This window comes from Nycticebus coucang, chromosome 10 (assembly GCF_027406575.1).
Source record: "Nycticebus coucang isolate mNycCou1 chromosome 10, mNycCou1.pri, whole genome shotgun sequence".
NCBI classification, from domain to species: Eukaryota; Metazoa; Chordata; class Mammalia; order Primates; family Lorisidae; genus Nycticebus; species Nycticebus coucang.
The window spans coordinates 102,896,284-102,910,675 of record NC_069789.1 but is presented as its reverse complement, the minus strand read 5'-3'; the positions used below and the strand labels follow the sequence as shown (position 1 = coordinate 102,910,675).

At 39.9% G+C, this 14,392-nt stretch overlaps 2 protein-coding genes across 6 annotated transcripts in view; one reads left to right on the top strand and one right to left on the bottom strand.

The window, feature by feature from the left end:
• LOC128596262 (antigen-presenting glycoprotein CD1d-like) overlaps nt 1-14,392 on the top strand; it is a 59,600-nt gene that overhangs the window by 35,376 nt on the left and 9,832 nt on the right. The window lies entirely within an intron of this gene.
• On the bottom strand, nt 8,132-8,568 carry LOC128596270 (cytochrome c oxidase subunit 7B, mitochondrial-like). The gene has a single exon (XM_053605905.1). The coding sequence runs from the start codon at nt 8,482-8,484 to the stop codon at nt 8,242-8,244; it is 243 nt and encodes an 80-aa protein (XP_053461880.1). The 5' UTR covers nt 8,485-8,568; the 3' UTR covers nt 8,132-8,241.

Sequence of the window (14,392 nt, the reverse complement as noted above, 5' to 3'; positions counted from 1 at the left end):
AGAAATGCAAAACTCATTCCTGTCCGAGGTCTCTGCACTAGCAGTTCTCTCTCTGTGGGAAGCTCTTGACCCTCTGCTCACCTCACCCCCTCCCAATGCCAACTTTATTCCACTCTGATCTCAGCTCAAAGGTCACTTTCTCAGAGGAGCCTTCTCAGACCTCCAGAACTGTGTTAGTAACACAACTAGGTCAGCGACGCCCCCAACCACCACTCCTTGTATACTGACCTGGCATGGAGACACTTTCCTACCAGAACGTATCAGAGCTTGTAATTATAGAAATGGTTACATGTCTGTCTCCCTCTGTGTCTTCTTCTCAATCAGTTGGAGAGATACCAGAATGCCGAGATCCCTGCCTGGTTCCTCCCATTCTGCCAGCATTAATGCTTCCCTTCTCCTATACCTTATTGTAGTAAGAGCCCTGGAGAGAATAGTCTTCAGCCTTTCCCTCTAGGCTGGGATCTTGTTGACAGCCCTAACCCGTCCTTATCTTATTCTGCTTAATGTTGATCTCAAACAGCTTAGAATAACATAATAACTTGCTCTTGTAACAAATAAGGGGTTACATTATTAAAGTGATTAAATTAAGAGGAACATTTATGCAAATAATAAATAGGAGGTAAGATGTGCTGATGGAAGTAAAAAGAAAAAGGGTTATAGGCATCATGGTGCAATATTTAACTATGTATTTATGAAATCTCGAAACTCCCTTTAAAACTTGAACAGTTCTTTAGTTTATCTGTATCTTAAAATTTTCAAGTGCTCACATTTTTATAGACTTTGTTTTTTGTTTTAAATCAACAGAAGCCAGGTAATTTAACTTGAAAAATTTAAGGTTTTTTTTTTCAAGGTTAGTTGATTCAGACATTTTCTGTCTATTACAACTTCCTCCACTTTCTTCTGGGAAAAGATTCATTGAATCCTGGAACGTTTTCTGATTTGTTACCTAGAAAGAATCTTTTGTAGCAAGACTAACTCAGAATACCAGAACACAGAGAAATGGTGATTTACTCAAGGCCTCAAAATAAGCCTATGGTGGGTAGTAAATGATCTCACTTATTTGGGAATCTAAAATAGTCAAATTCATGGAAGTAGAGAGTAGGATGATAGTTGCCAGGAGCTAAGTGAAAGGATTACATGAGATTATCTTGGTCAAAGGATACAAAGTTTCATTTATGCAGGATGAATGAAATGTATAATAAAACTAATGTATAATATGTATAATCTAATGTATAATATGGTGATAGCAATACTGTATTGTATACTTACACTTTGCTAAGAAGATTGATCTCAAATCTTTTCACCACACACAAACACATACATGTACAAACTAATAACTATGTAGAAGTAAGGGGTATGTTAATTGACAATTATGGTGATTATTTCACAACTGTTAAAAAATACTTGAGACAAATTAAATTTAGCAGAGTTTATGTGAGCAAAGAAACAATTCATGAATTGGGCAACATCCTGAACCAGTAAAGGCTGAGGAACCTCTATCCAACATCATAGACAGGCAGTATTTGTGGACAGTAAAAGAAAAGTGACAAACAGAAATAGCCTGACTGGTTACAGCTTTGCATTGACCTTATTTCAACATGTTTCAGCAGTTTACAGACTGTGATTGGTTGAAACTTGGCTGCTATTATTGCCCGAAACTCAGGTCACTTGTTATAAGAATATGCTCTCAAGTTTGGTTGAAGTTTGTTTACACATTATTGCATACTAAGTTACAGTCCACTACTACAGAGGCAGCTTAATTGAATTTAATTCAATTTAACACAATGTACGCAAATATTAAAATACCAATTTGTGTGCCTTAAATATATAATTTTTATGTTAATGATAATTCAATAAAGCTATTTTTTAAGCCTCTGGTGGGAGCAGAAGTCAGTACACAGTACTGTCCACTTTTCCAAGGGGTTGGCTGTGATCCATGCACCTAAATTAATGATTTCTTTTACTTCTGGAGTAATTTTAGTTTCTAAAGAGCTTTCACATATACCATTTTGTTTAATTCCCACAATACCTATGAGAGGTAGAGATTATTATTCTTAATTTGTAAGTGAGGAACCAAAATCAAACAGAGGACATCTGACTCTCTAAAGCTGCACATGGTTTGTGACTTGGAGATGGAGTTAGAAGTTTGCTCTTCTAACCCCCAGTCCAGCTCACTCCCTTTTCTCCCAGCTGCATTCTGTGGCTGTGCCTTGTGCTCTGAGGAGATGGTTAAGTGATAAGACTAGGGTGGGTACTTTCCTTTTGGTATTTTATAATTCTAGATCACTGTTCCGGAGAAGACTGTAAGAATTTCTCATCTCAGAAGAAGGTATGACTAGAATCAAAGAATTACAAACGATTTGACAAAAATAGATGTAAATATAATTCATCATGGAACACTTAAAATATATGAAGCCCAAGTGTGATGAAGGCAGTGCAATTTTTTTTTCTTCTGCTAGTGAGGAAAATAATAGGTGCTACCTTTGTACTGCCAACTAGCCATCTGGCTTCTAAGTCTCGTGTCTCTCCGGATTGTATTCTGGTTGGTTCTGATTGCCATATCCTGATTTGCTTTGTTATCTTTTTACTCCTAGCATTACTTTTGGGTTCTCTTTTTACTTCTAGCATTATTGTTCAGTTATCCAAATTGATTTAATTTCTGAAATAAAACTTTCCCATTGATCTTGAAAGTACTTTTTGTTTGCTTTCGCTGATTTATGTGACTCATATGCACATAGTGAAAATAACTGGTTTGCTTATCTTGTTTGTTTATTTTCTGATCTCTGGCCTCTGGTCTGACTAAATACTATTCCCCAATGCCTACAAGACTGACTAGAGCCTTATAGATACTCAATAAACATTCGTTGAACAAATACAATTCCAAGCGCATTGCCTATGTCTGTAACTATTGTAATTGCTTTATAGCCATTTTCTTTTATTTATTTATTTATTTATTTGTTTTGTTGTAGTTTGGCTGGGGCTGGGTTTGAACCCGCCACCCTTGGCATATGGGGCTGACGCCCTACTCACTGAGCCACAGGCGCCACCCCTATAGCCATTTTCTTATTTAATCTTGGTAAAGACCCTACAAAGTAACTGCTTGGCTTTGTTCACTGCTGTCTCCAGCACCTGGAACAGTCCCTGGGCAAGCTTAGGCACTCAGTCAATTCTTGAGGTATGAAAGAATGAATAATCCATTTTTATGGCTGAAAAAATTAAGTACTGATATTTTTAATTACATTTCACCAGATGGCAAATATTGGCTCTAGAATTATAACTCAAGAACTTTCATTCTTGGTGGCGCCTGTGGCTCAAGGAGTAGGGCGCCAGTCCCATATGCCAGAGGTGGCGGGTTCGAACCCAGCCCCAGCCACAAAAAAAAAAAAAAAAAAAAGAACTTTCATTCTTGAGGCTTTTTGCACTGCTGCTCTGCTTGTCTTCCCTCATATTGCCACAGGGACCGAATGAATATACCACCAGAGGTGCCTAAAATGGAAAAAGAAGTCACAACAACAACAAAAAGAAATAAATGGGAGTTAATTAAGCTAAAAAGCTTCTGAACAGCTAAGGACACAACAATTAAAGCAAACAGAACTTTCAGAATGGGAAAAGATATTTGCATGTTATGAATCTGACAAAAGGTTGATAACTAGAATCTATAGACAGCTCAAATTAATCAACAAAAAAAAGAGCAGACAATCCCATGTACCACAGGGCAAGAGCCATGAACAGAACCTTCTCTGAAGAAAACAGATGACTAGCCAACAAAAACATGAAAAAATGCTCATTGTCCCTAATCATCTGAGAAATGCAAATCAAAACCATCCTGAGATATCACGTAACCCCACTGAGAATACCTCACATCACAAAATCTGAAATCTGCAGATGCTGCCATGATTGTGGAAAGAACATGGTTGTGGTGGGACTGCAAACCAATATAGCCTCTTTGGAGTGAAGTGTGGACAATCCTCAAAGAACTCAAAATAGACCCTCCATTTGATCCTGCAATCCCCTTGCCAGGTATCTACTCAGAAGAAAAAAATCATTTTATCGTAGGGACATTATCTCTACATTGTCTATCGCAGCTCAATTTATAATCACCAAGATGTGGAAAACACCTAAATCCCCATAAACCCAGGAATGGATTAATCAATTGTGGTATATATATGCCATGGAATAGTATTCAGCCATAAAAATGGAGACTTTATATGTTTTGTATTAACCTGGATGGAATTGGAGAACATTCTCTTTAGTAAAGTATCATAAGAATGGAAAAGTAAGTATCCAATGTATTCAATAGTAATATGAAGCCAGTAGATAATTTAATTCAAGTTGCGGGGGCTGGGGGGTGGAGAACCGAGGGGGAGAATGGAGCTGGGAGAGAGGAGGAGGGAGGTGAGAGATGAGGGAGGAGAGAGGTGAGGGTGTGCTCTCAGCTAATGGGCACAATGTAAGGGTATATGGCACACATCCTGGGTGAGGGGCACAACTTCAACAGGAACCTTACCTAACAAGTGCAAACATTGTAACCTAATCATTTATACCTCATATTAATCTGAAATTTTTTTTAAGATTAAAAAATGGAAAAAGAAGGATAGAGTTAAGAATAAAATACTTGGGAAACCAAGTTTGCATATGTGTGTGTATGAGAGAGAGAAACAGAGAGAGCGCTGCATATATCTAGAAGATGCATGTTCAGGGTAACGTGGTAACATCAAAAGCATAGCAAGCATTGGTGAAGAAAACAGAAGGCTAGGGAACTGGGAATGTTCTGGTTATACCCTTTCAGGAGTCCTCAAACTTTTTAAACAAGGGGTCAGTTCACTGTCCCTCAGACCGTTGGAGGGCCGGACTATAGTTTAAAAAAATAACTATGAATAAATTCCTATGCACACTGCACGTATCTTATTTTGAAGTAAAAAACCAAAATGGGAACAAATACAATCACACCGCCTCATGTGGCCCGCGGGCCGCAGTTTGAGGACCCCTGCTTATATCTTCTACAGCTCAACCAAGTATTTGTGCACTGTATGCTAATATGGCAGAGCAAGAGAATCTAAGATTAGATTCAAAGATTCCTACACCATTTCTGTAGATTCACAGTGGACAGAGACTTACTATGTATAGGTAATCCGCCCCTCTGATTTTATTTCTTTTGTGTATTCTCTCCTTTTTTCTTAGTTACTCTAGCTAAAAGTTTTTACAGTTTATCTTTTTTAAAAAACAACTTTCCATTTTATTGGTCTGTTGTATTTTTTAAGTATCAATTTCTTTTTTTTTTTTTTTTTTTTGTAGAGACAGAGTTTCACTTTATCGCCCTCGGTAGAGTGCCGTGGCATCACACAGCTCACAGCAACCTCCAACTCCTGGGCTTAGGCAATTCTCCTGCCTCAGCCTCCCGAGAGCTGGGACTACAGGCGCCCGCCACAACGCCCGGCTATTTTTTTTGTTGCAGTTTGGCCGGAGCTGGGTTTGAACCCGCCACCCTCGGCATATGGGGCCGGCACCCTGCTCACGGAGCCACAGGCGCCGCCCGTCAATTTCATTTATTTCTACTGTAATCTTCATTATTTCTTTGCTTCTACCAATTTGGGGTTTGGTTTGTTCTTGCTTTTCTAGTTTCTTGAGGTGCATCATTAAGTTGTTTATTGGAAGTCTGACCTAGCAATTCTACTCCTGAACAGATACATAAACGCAGGCCTATGTGCACCGAGAAACATAGACAAGAACATTGACAGGGGCATTTTTTGTAATGACCCAACAAAAAATATTTTTTATTTATCAACTCAAGAGTAGTTGCATTTCTTTAAATAGAACTCTTACATTTTTCTTTAGTTTGGGAATGTTCTCGTTTATCTTTTTAATGGTTGCTTCTCCATCCTATTCTCTATATCGCTTTAGCTTGATTTTAAAGTTTCCTTCTCCTTATCTCTGCTACAATGTGAATATGGTTTGTCCCCACTACAACTCATGTTGAGGCTTGGTCCCCAAGGTGATGGTGTTGAGAAGTGATGCCTTTCAGAGGTAATTAGGTTATTAAGATAGATTCATGTCTCTCTTATGAGACTGGGTTAGTTCCGGTGGAAAGAGATTAGTTCCTGCAAGAGCAGGTTGTTATAAAAGCAAGGTTGCCTCTCATGTTTTGTCCTTTGGGGCTTGCTCCCTGTTTCCCCTTCCATTTCTCCATTATGTTTTGACATAGCATAAAGCCCTCATCAAAAGCTGCCAGATGTGGTTCCCAGCCCAGAGAACTGTGAATGAAAACACTCCCTTTTAAAATAAATCACCCAGTCTCAGGCATTCTTTTATAACTACACAAAATTAATTAGGTATGAGATGTCCAATTTCCTAAGTACTAAGTTTGACAGGTGTTGTCACTGACATTTCCCTTTGACCCTTCTTGTTTTACTTTCATGACGGTACATCCTCAGTCTTTCAAACACACATTTTGGCTTGTGATTACGTTTGAAAAATTTTTAGAAAAATTTTTGTGAAACCATGGATAAGTCAAAAATTCATGTTATTTTCAAATGAGTTCTTCATGGAGCCAATGCATTGCAGACAGCTTGAAACATCAATGAAGTGTTTGGGAAGGATGTGGCTAACAAATGCATAGTACATCCGTGGTCTGAGACATTCTGTTCTGGTGATTTTAATCCTGAAAGGGAGCTATGTGGGAGACCTGACACCAAGGTGAACAATGATGAGCTGAAAGCCGTAGAAGCGAATCCATCTCAACCTAAGTGTGACTTAGCAGCAAGGTTTAAGGTTACTATTCCAATAATATTGGGCCATTGAAACAAATTGGTAAAGAATCTGGGTGGATGAGTTCTGCGTGAATTACATCAGAGCATCAGAAGAGAAATCATCTCAAAGCTTGCCCTTTCTTTACTGTCACAACATAAAGACAAACCATTTCTACACTGTATTGTTCCATGTGATGAAAAATAGATTCTTTTTGACAATCACAAACGTGTGGCACAATGGCTGGATAAAGATCAAGAGCTGGAACACAGTCTAAAACCAAGTTTTCAACAACAACCAAAAGATGATGGTATCTGTTTGGTGGCCCAGAACTGGTATTATCCACTACAGCTTGACGAAATCTGGTTAATCAATTGCTACAGGTGTCCACTACAACCAACATGAGGATGCTTGTGATTAAGCAGCCGAGATTGGTCAGGAGAGACAGGCCAGTCCTCATGCAAGACAATGCTCAACCACACGTTCCACAAACAATGCTCTGCTCAAACTATAGAGGCTGGACTTGGAAACTCTGTCATCCACTGTATTCACCAGACCTTGCACCAATGACCATTACTTCTTCTAGGCTTTAGACCACTTCTTGCGAGGAAAAAATATTCAATTCTCGGGCGGCGCCTGTGGCTCAGTCGGTAAGGCGCCGGCCCCATATACCAAGGGTGGCGGGTTCAAACCCGGCCTGGGCCAAACTGCAACCAAAAAATAGCTGGGCGTTGTGGCGGGCGCCTGTAGTCCCAGCTACTCGGGAGGCTGAGGCAAGAGAATCGCTTAAGCCCAGGAGTTGGAGGTTGCTGTGAGCTGTGTGAGGCCAGGGCACTCTACCGAGGGCCATAAAGTGAGACTCTGTCTCTACAAAAAAAAAAAAAAAAAAAAAAAAAAAAAAAATATATATATATATATATATATTCAATTCTCAACAAGGTGTGGAAGATGCCTTTCACAACTTCATTGCCGTGTCCACTCTTCAGGTTTATTCACTGCTGGCATTAAACAAGCTACCAGTAAGATGCCAAAACGGTGTTGATAGTAAAGGTGCATACTTTGATTAATTGTACTGCTTCTTGTCTGAGATATAATAAACTACATTTTTGACTTGAAATTGGACATTTCACAATTAATGACTTAATACAATCTCTCAGTGCAATTTTGGCTAATTTCTTCAAAGTTATCTTCTACTCTCCTAAGTTCACGTTTAATTATCTCTCTTCTGCTATTAACTTGTCCATTAATTAGTTTAAATTAGTGACAAATTTCTCATTTCTCAAACATTTAATATTTTAATGGCCCTTTTGTTCTTTTTATTATACTGTCCTATTTTTCGTTAAGGTTTCTATTCTTTCTTTCTTTCTTTTTTTTTTTTAAGGTTTCAAATGTACTTTATTTCAATAATGCCATATTTTAATGGGTACACAGTGCTTTTGCTTGGCATCAATTATGAGTTGGTTCTGACGCAATTCAGTATTCCACCAGCTGGGATGATTACTGATCTCTCCATTTCTTTGGGGTGACTCTGCCAACAGGGGACAGGTTCCATTCTATTCCAATTTGTGTCACTGCATATGTCCATACAGCAATACAGAAAGTGGCTCCACTAGCTAATACAGCATTGCCATATTTATCATGAAAATCAGGTGTTCGTTTCTGGTGGCTCGCCCTTGCCATTGTTTGCTGAATGTATCGAACTTGGAGACGAGTTAGTGCGTTCTTGGCCAAGAAAAACATCGTGAAATTGAAAATGGAACTGCAGCAATTCCAGGTGATAGTTCGGTGCAAATTGACTTCAGATCCCCTTGCAAAAACCACCGAAGAATCGGTTTCTATTCTTTCTTTTTGCTTCTTAGATATTTTAAGCATATTTATTATCTTTTTCATATTGTTTTATTAGTATCCCTAATACTTGGGACATAAATTTTTTTTTATTGTGCCTGCTGACCCTGCCATCAGCTTAGGTTGTGAAAAAGTTCTTATAGAACTATTACGTATTTGCTCCTACCAAGGCTCTAGGAGTATCAATGGCCCTGGACCAGATCCTTGTGTTAATTTCTCCGCTTATGGTTCATACTCTATGCAGACAATATAATATTGAGATTCCAAACTCATGAATATCTTAGGCCTGGGTTATAATTTATGGAGGCTCTAGAAAACCAGGACCCAAACACCTATGAACTGCCACTCTGCCAGCTCACTATTACGGCTTTACTGTTTCTTACTGGTTGTTTTTACTTTTATTTTTATTATTTGAGACAGAGTTTCACTTTGTTGCCCTTGGTAGAGTGCCGTGGCCTCACACCTCTTAGAAACTTCAAACTCTTGGGCTTAAGTGGTTCTCTTGCCTCAGTTTCCCAAGTAGCTGGGACTATAGGCGCCCACCACAATGTCCAGCTATTTTTTGTTGTAGTTTGGCTGGGCCTGGTTTGAACCTGCCACCGTTGGTATATGGGGCCAGCGACCTATGCACTGAGCCACAGGTGCCATCCGAATCATTAGGTATTTATATATATATATTTTTCTCTACCTAGGAATATTTGCTACCAGATTTATTAGCAACTTGGGAGAGGAGCTGTTAGGCAATACAACCTAAAGAGAAAATAAAACTTTGCAACTGGTGATCAACCTGAAAGGCAAGCCAGAACAAGCATGTGAGTCAATGTGAAACTAACAGTTCATATTAAGTCAATTTTCACTAAATGTTCTGGGAATATACTTTTTGACAATGAAGTACGCTTGTTCTTAAACACCAAGTAATAATTGCATTCAACTATTCTTTCATTCAGTAATACTAGACACTATTCTGAGTGCTAAGAGATATAGAAGTGAACAAAATTAATAAAAAATCTCTGCCTGCATGGAGACTAATCTCTAGTGAGGAGAGATGTGTCCAGTAGGAAGGTTTAGAGTTAAGAGTAGGTAGGTCCAGGGATAGAAGTGGACTTATTTGACTATGTTTGGCATCCTTTGGTGGAAAATGTAAAGAAATGGTGAGGCACAGGGAGGAAGTGAAAATGAAAATTCTGTGGGTGAGGCAGCTATGGGAGCAAAGGGAAGGAAGCTCCCAGGGTGGGAAAGGAAGTGCTCAGCCTAAGAAGCTTAGCAGTGGGAAATAGAACTTGAAGTCCTCTCAGTGCTCAAGTACTTACAGAATTAAAAAAAAAATTTTCTTTCATTCTCCATGCCCAGAGAACTTACTTTATACAATTTTTTTCACATTAAAGGCTTAAAGAGAATTCCCTGCTGAAAGATTTAATTTTAGAAACATCAGAGGCTAGTTAAGTTCTGGTGTGAGGAAACTGTTTACAGACATCAAATACAGGGCGGGGATATATGAATAGTTGTTTAGAGGAAAAGGATAGGTTGCAGGTGTTCCTGGCAGTCAGTAAAACATGTAATTTTCAGTACAGATTAGTTCTATGATCTTTCCCCTTCCCTGAGAGAAATAACAGAAGAAATATTGGGGGTCATGGCACAGAAGGCACTCGTGCTGGGCAGCGTTTCATCCGTCACCTCACCAGGTCCCTATGTGAACACACCACACTACACTCTTCCAGTATTCAGTTGGCAGAGGGAGGTGTTGCAAACTGAAAGAAATCTTACAAAAGCTTATAGGTTGTAAAGTTAAAAGTAAGACTTGAAATAGAGAAATATGAAGGTAACATAATAAGAAAGAAAATAATGCAAGCAAGCTATTGTTAATATTAGAGATTTCAGAAATAACTCTTAAAATACTAGGAGTAAGAGTTGACGAAGAAAAATCTCTGCATTCAATAAAAACTTCTCAAGTCTAATTGTATCATATATATGCTAGATTATAGCTGTGATCTATAAAATCATACAATTTTACAGTTGGGAGGGACTCAGAGTTACACGGGCCACCCTATTCAAAGTTACCAGCCACATAGCAGAAAAGGAGAGGATCTTGGTCTCATTATAGCTGATTTTTTGAAGACCACTCAACTTCATGCTGCTGCAGCTGAAATAATGACAGGTTGGGAATGCTACATCTTAGAAACCAAACTGTAAACACAGTTCTCTTCTTGGGCAAATCTGTGCTTAAACAGAGCAGGGGATAGTGGCTTGAGTAGGTATATCCATCTTCTTCTCTGGTTCTGGCTGATGCCAACTGGGCCTTATCCCATTGGTTGCATGGTTCTCAGGCCTTTGGATTTGGACTGGAATCACCCTACAAACTCTCCCTGGGCCTCCAGCTTACAGCTGGAAGTTTGTGGGACTCTTCTGCCTCCTAGTTATGTGAGCTCATGAGTCAATCCTCCTAATACAGTGCTCTCGCTCTCCGTATATATGAGTTTTATTTCACTGGAGAACCCATCTCTGACTAATGCACGGACTTTACAATAAGAAGAGACAAATTCACCCAAATTTCCCACCCCGAACACATGCCTTAGTGATAAGAGAACCCCTCCACGGTGCATGACCCCTTTTCTCTTAAAACCTAAGACTTTATTGCGGATAACTTTCAAAACTTTGCCGGAACTCACACTAAAAAGTACATTTTTTACCTTGATCTTTTACACACACACAGTTATTTCACAAAACAATAGTTGCCCTTGCTGTTTGTGGTTCACTGTGACAGTTTCGATCCTGTCCTTTCCAACTGTATTCTACTTTGCTAAAGCAGAACTGCTTGTGGTAACCCACTAAACTGATTCATATTTCTTGAAGGGCCTTTCCTTATAGTTTGAAAAACACTTCTGTGGAGGAGATCTGTGTAGAACAAATGCATTTTTTGCATTTTGAGGACTTCTGGGCTGTGTGAGAGCCATGTGACTAGGTCTCTAGATCAAAATAGCCACAGGTTTATCCGGACAACTCCTTTCACATCCCACCGAAAACAAAGTACAGGCTGCCCCCAAGTAACAGACATTCAGTGGACATACAGCTCACACTTATGAGGCTATTACCTATAATGGGTAAATGTACCTGTTCCAACTTACATACAAATCCAACTTTGTAGGGGAAACTGAGCCCTGATCTTTAAGTATAAGACTCGATTCCTGTTTGAGAGACCTGGAGAATCATGAGAATGGCATGTGAGTTGGGTGTGTTCAGGAGATCAGAAAACTGGCCTCCAAGAGAAAATATAGGTGTGGCAATGAGGTGTGGCAATAATAATTATGGTAAAGATTCTTTACATTCCAAAGTTCTCTTGCTGCAGGCAGAGATTGTGCTCAAAGTCTGAAGTTTGGCAAAAACAAAGGCAGAGACGTTCTGCCTGACCTTCTCCATGTCCTCCCTACTCAGTGCTAATGTCAGATAAGCAGCTTTTGTCTACTTCTTCCTATTTTATGATAATAAATATGGATAATATTACATAAATATGATAATAAAATGATAATAAACCTGAGGTTTACTCGGGAGGGCTCCACCCAGAGTTCCTCAGTGCCCCCGACACAGACTTTGTGTCAAGTCTCTTCATTCCTCAGCCAAGACCCCCTCATCTGGTGACCCCAAAACCCTTCACAACTTAAGAACAAACCCAGAGAACCTATCTTGTTCATAACCTGGGGAACACCTGTATGTCCAGTTAAGTCCACAGTTATATTTTAAAAACAGGACTTTAACCAAAAAATATTTACTGAGCACTTGTGATATGTGTGACCCTGTGCTTAGCACTGGAGATGCTGAGATAAAAGGAGAGGTCCCATGCTCTACGAACCCTGGGACTAGTTAGGGCAACAGCCCCATAGACAGTGGCCATGTGATGGGAGCTCACATAGAGGCATAACAAGGGTCTGTGGGAAGACAGAGCTGTCACTCTGCTCAGATTGGGTAATGGGGGTGCTGGTGAGGGGAGATTCTGGATGCAATGGTCTGAGAAGTGACAGACGGCTTGGAATTAGCCTTTAGATAGGAATGGGTAGGTTGGAGAGCTGGTGTGTGTTACTAAGAGAAATTGGATTAGAATTCAGCTAAAGGATTATTATGTGCCAGATTATTTTTACACATTGACTTGTCTCCTACATAAGTCTCCTCTAAGATTCTCATTCTGTAAATAAATACCCTGAGGCTTGTTTTTAACGCCTCCTTTTAGGCTCCTTTTGTCCATATCTGTATTTTTAAAAGCAGTATAGGGAAAGCTAGTCAGATCTTCGAGCCCAGTTTCTTCTAGTGTCACTATGAAAATGAAACTCTGGCATTATTGTTTGTGGGAATATCTGGGCTCACTTTGGATATTCCAAACCATTCCTGCTCCAAGTATGCCACTGGATAGGCCTGAGGAGCCAAGTGTTTCCTGCGTGTCCCTCCCCGGTGGGCTATGTTGCCTAGTGGTTAAGAATCCAATCCCATTGCTGCCATCCTCTAACATAAAATCTTAGGGAAGTCACTTTACATTTCTAAACTTGGCTTTCTTATCTGTAAAATATGGTTAGTAATGTTATCTAACTTATCTGGCTCTTGTGAGAATCAAGAGAAAAATACCTGTAAAATGCTAACTGTAATGCTGGCACATAGAAACTGCTTGAGAAATATTAGCAACTAAAGCATTATACTAAGGGGAAAGGTCACTTCCCTAAACTCAAATTTCACTCGCTGACATGAACTCTGGCTGACATCTTACCCTCTCTGAAGCCCACACTGTGGTTGGAGGTTGTGGATGAAACAGCAACTGACCACAGGGGCCAGGACCAGGGCTCTGCCAGAGAAGCCAGCTGGGTAGAAACCCAATTTCTAAGCCCCTGGACAGAGCTTTCAGCTCCTGGAATATGAGAGGCACATTTCCATTGGGGATGAGAGTGAGAACTCTAGCCAAGAGCTAGGACAGAAGAGAAGGGTGAGATAAAGAAGTGAGGGGAGGAGGGGAGAAGAGTGTGTAAGAGGGAAGGTGGTGGGCGGGGTGGCCTGAGAGGATGGAGGTGCAGATGCAGGGAAGCTAGAAAGAAAGAACAAGGAGATACGTGACAGAGAGGGGAGGGAGAGGGTGGGAGGAGGACGAGGAAGGCGTGATTGGGGAGAATGAAGCAAAAAGAATGAATGAAACATTCAAGAGATGAGATAGTATATTGTTTAAAACAACTCCAGCAGCTGTAGCTAGGTAGCTGTTAAGTGGTATTTACTCTTCAAAGGTGTTTGTAAATTGTGGGTCACAAAAAGGAAAAGGGAAGATTACAAAGTGACAACTCTCCCCTCTCACTCCTTGAAATCAAAATTGGAGGTTCTGTGAAAGTAGCCATTAAGATGCATTTCCCTACATCTTTTAGCTACTTTATGAACTTTGTTCCATTTCACTGGTGGTTAATGTCTCCTTGAGATGTCTAATCTAGAAGCTTACATTTGCAGCTTGCTTGAGCTATACACCATGAAAGGTGAGCCCAAGAGATTACAATTTTGTCCCCAAATCGAAGATTCTCAAAATTTGATGGCCCCTGACCATTCAGTAGTCTATTCAAGAGCATGTTTGGCAGAAGACGATCCAGGTCCAGTATGGGCATTCCTATTGATCAGATCATTCTTTATTGGATAGCTCTAACAGTGTACAATTTCCTCATGCTTGTGCTGAATTAATATTTGTCACCTGGTAAATTTCACATAGTGGGCCTAATGCCACCAGCAAAGCAGCTGAGAAGCCAGTTAGTTTCCATTTCTTCAAGAGAGGTCTTCAAACACTGAAGAGTCC

Coding starts and splice junctions, on each gene's coding strand:
- LOC128596270 (XM_053605905.1), bottom strand. CDS start 8,484: ATGTTTTTCTTGGCCAAGAACGCACTAACTCGTCTCCAAGTTCGATAC.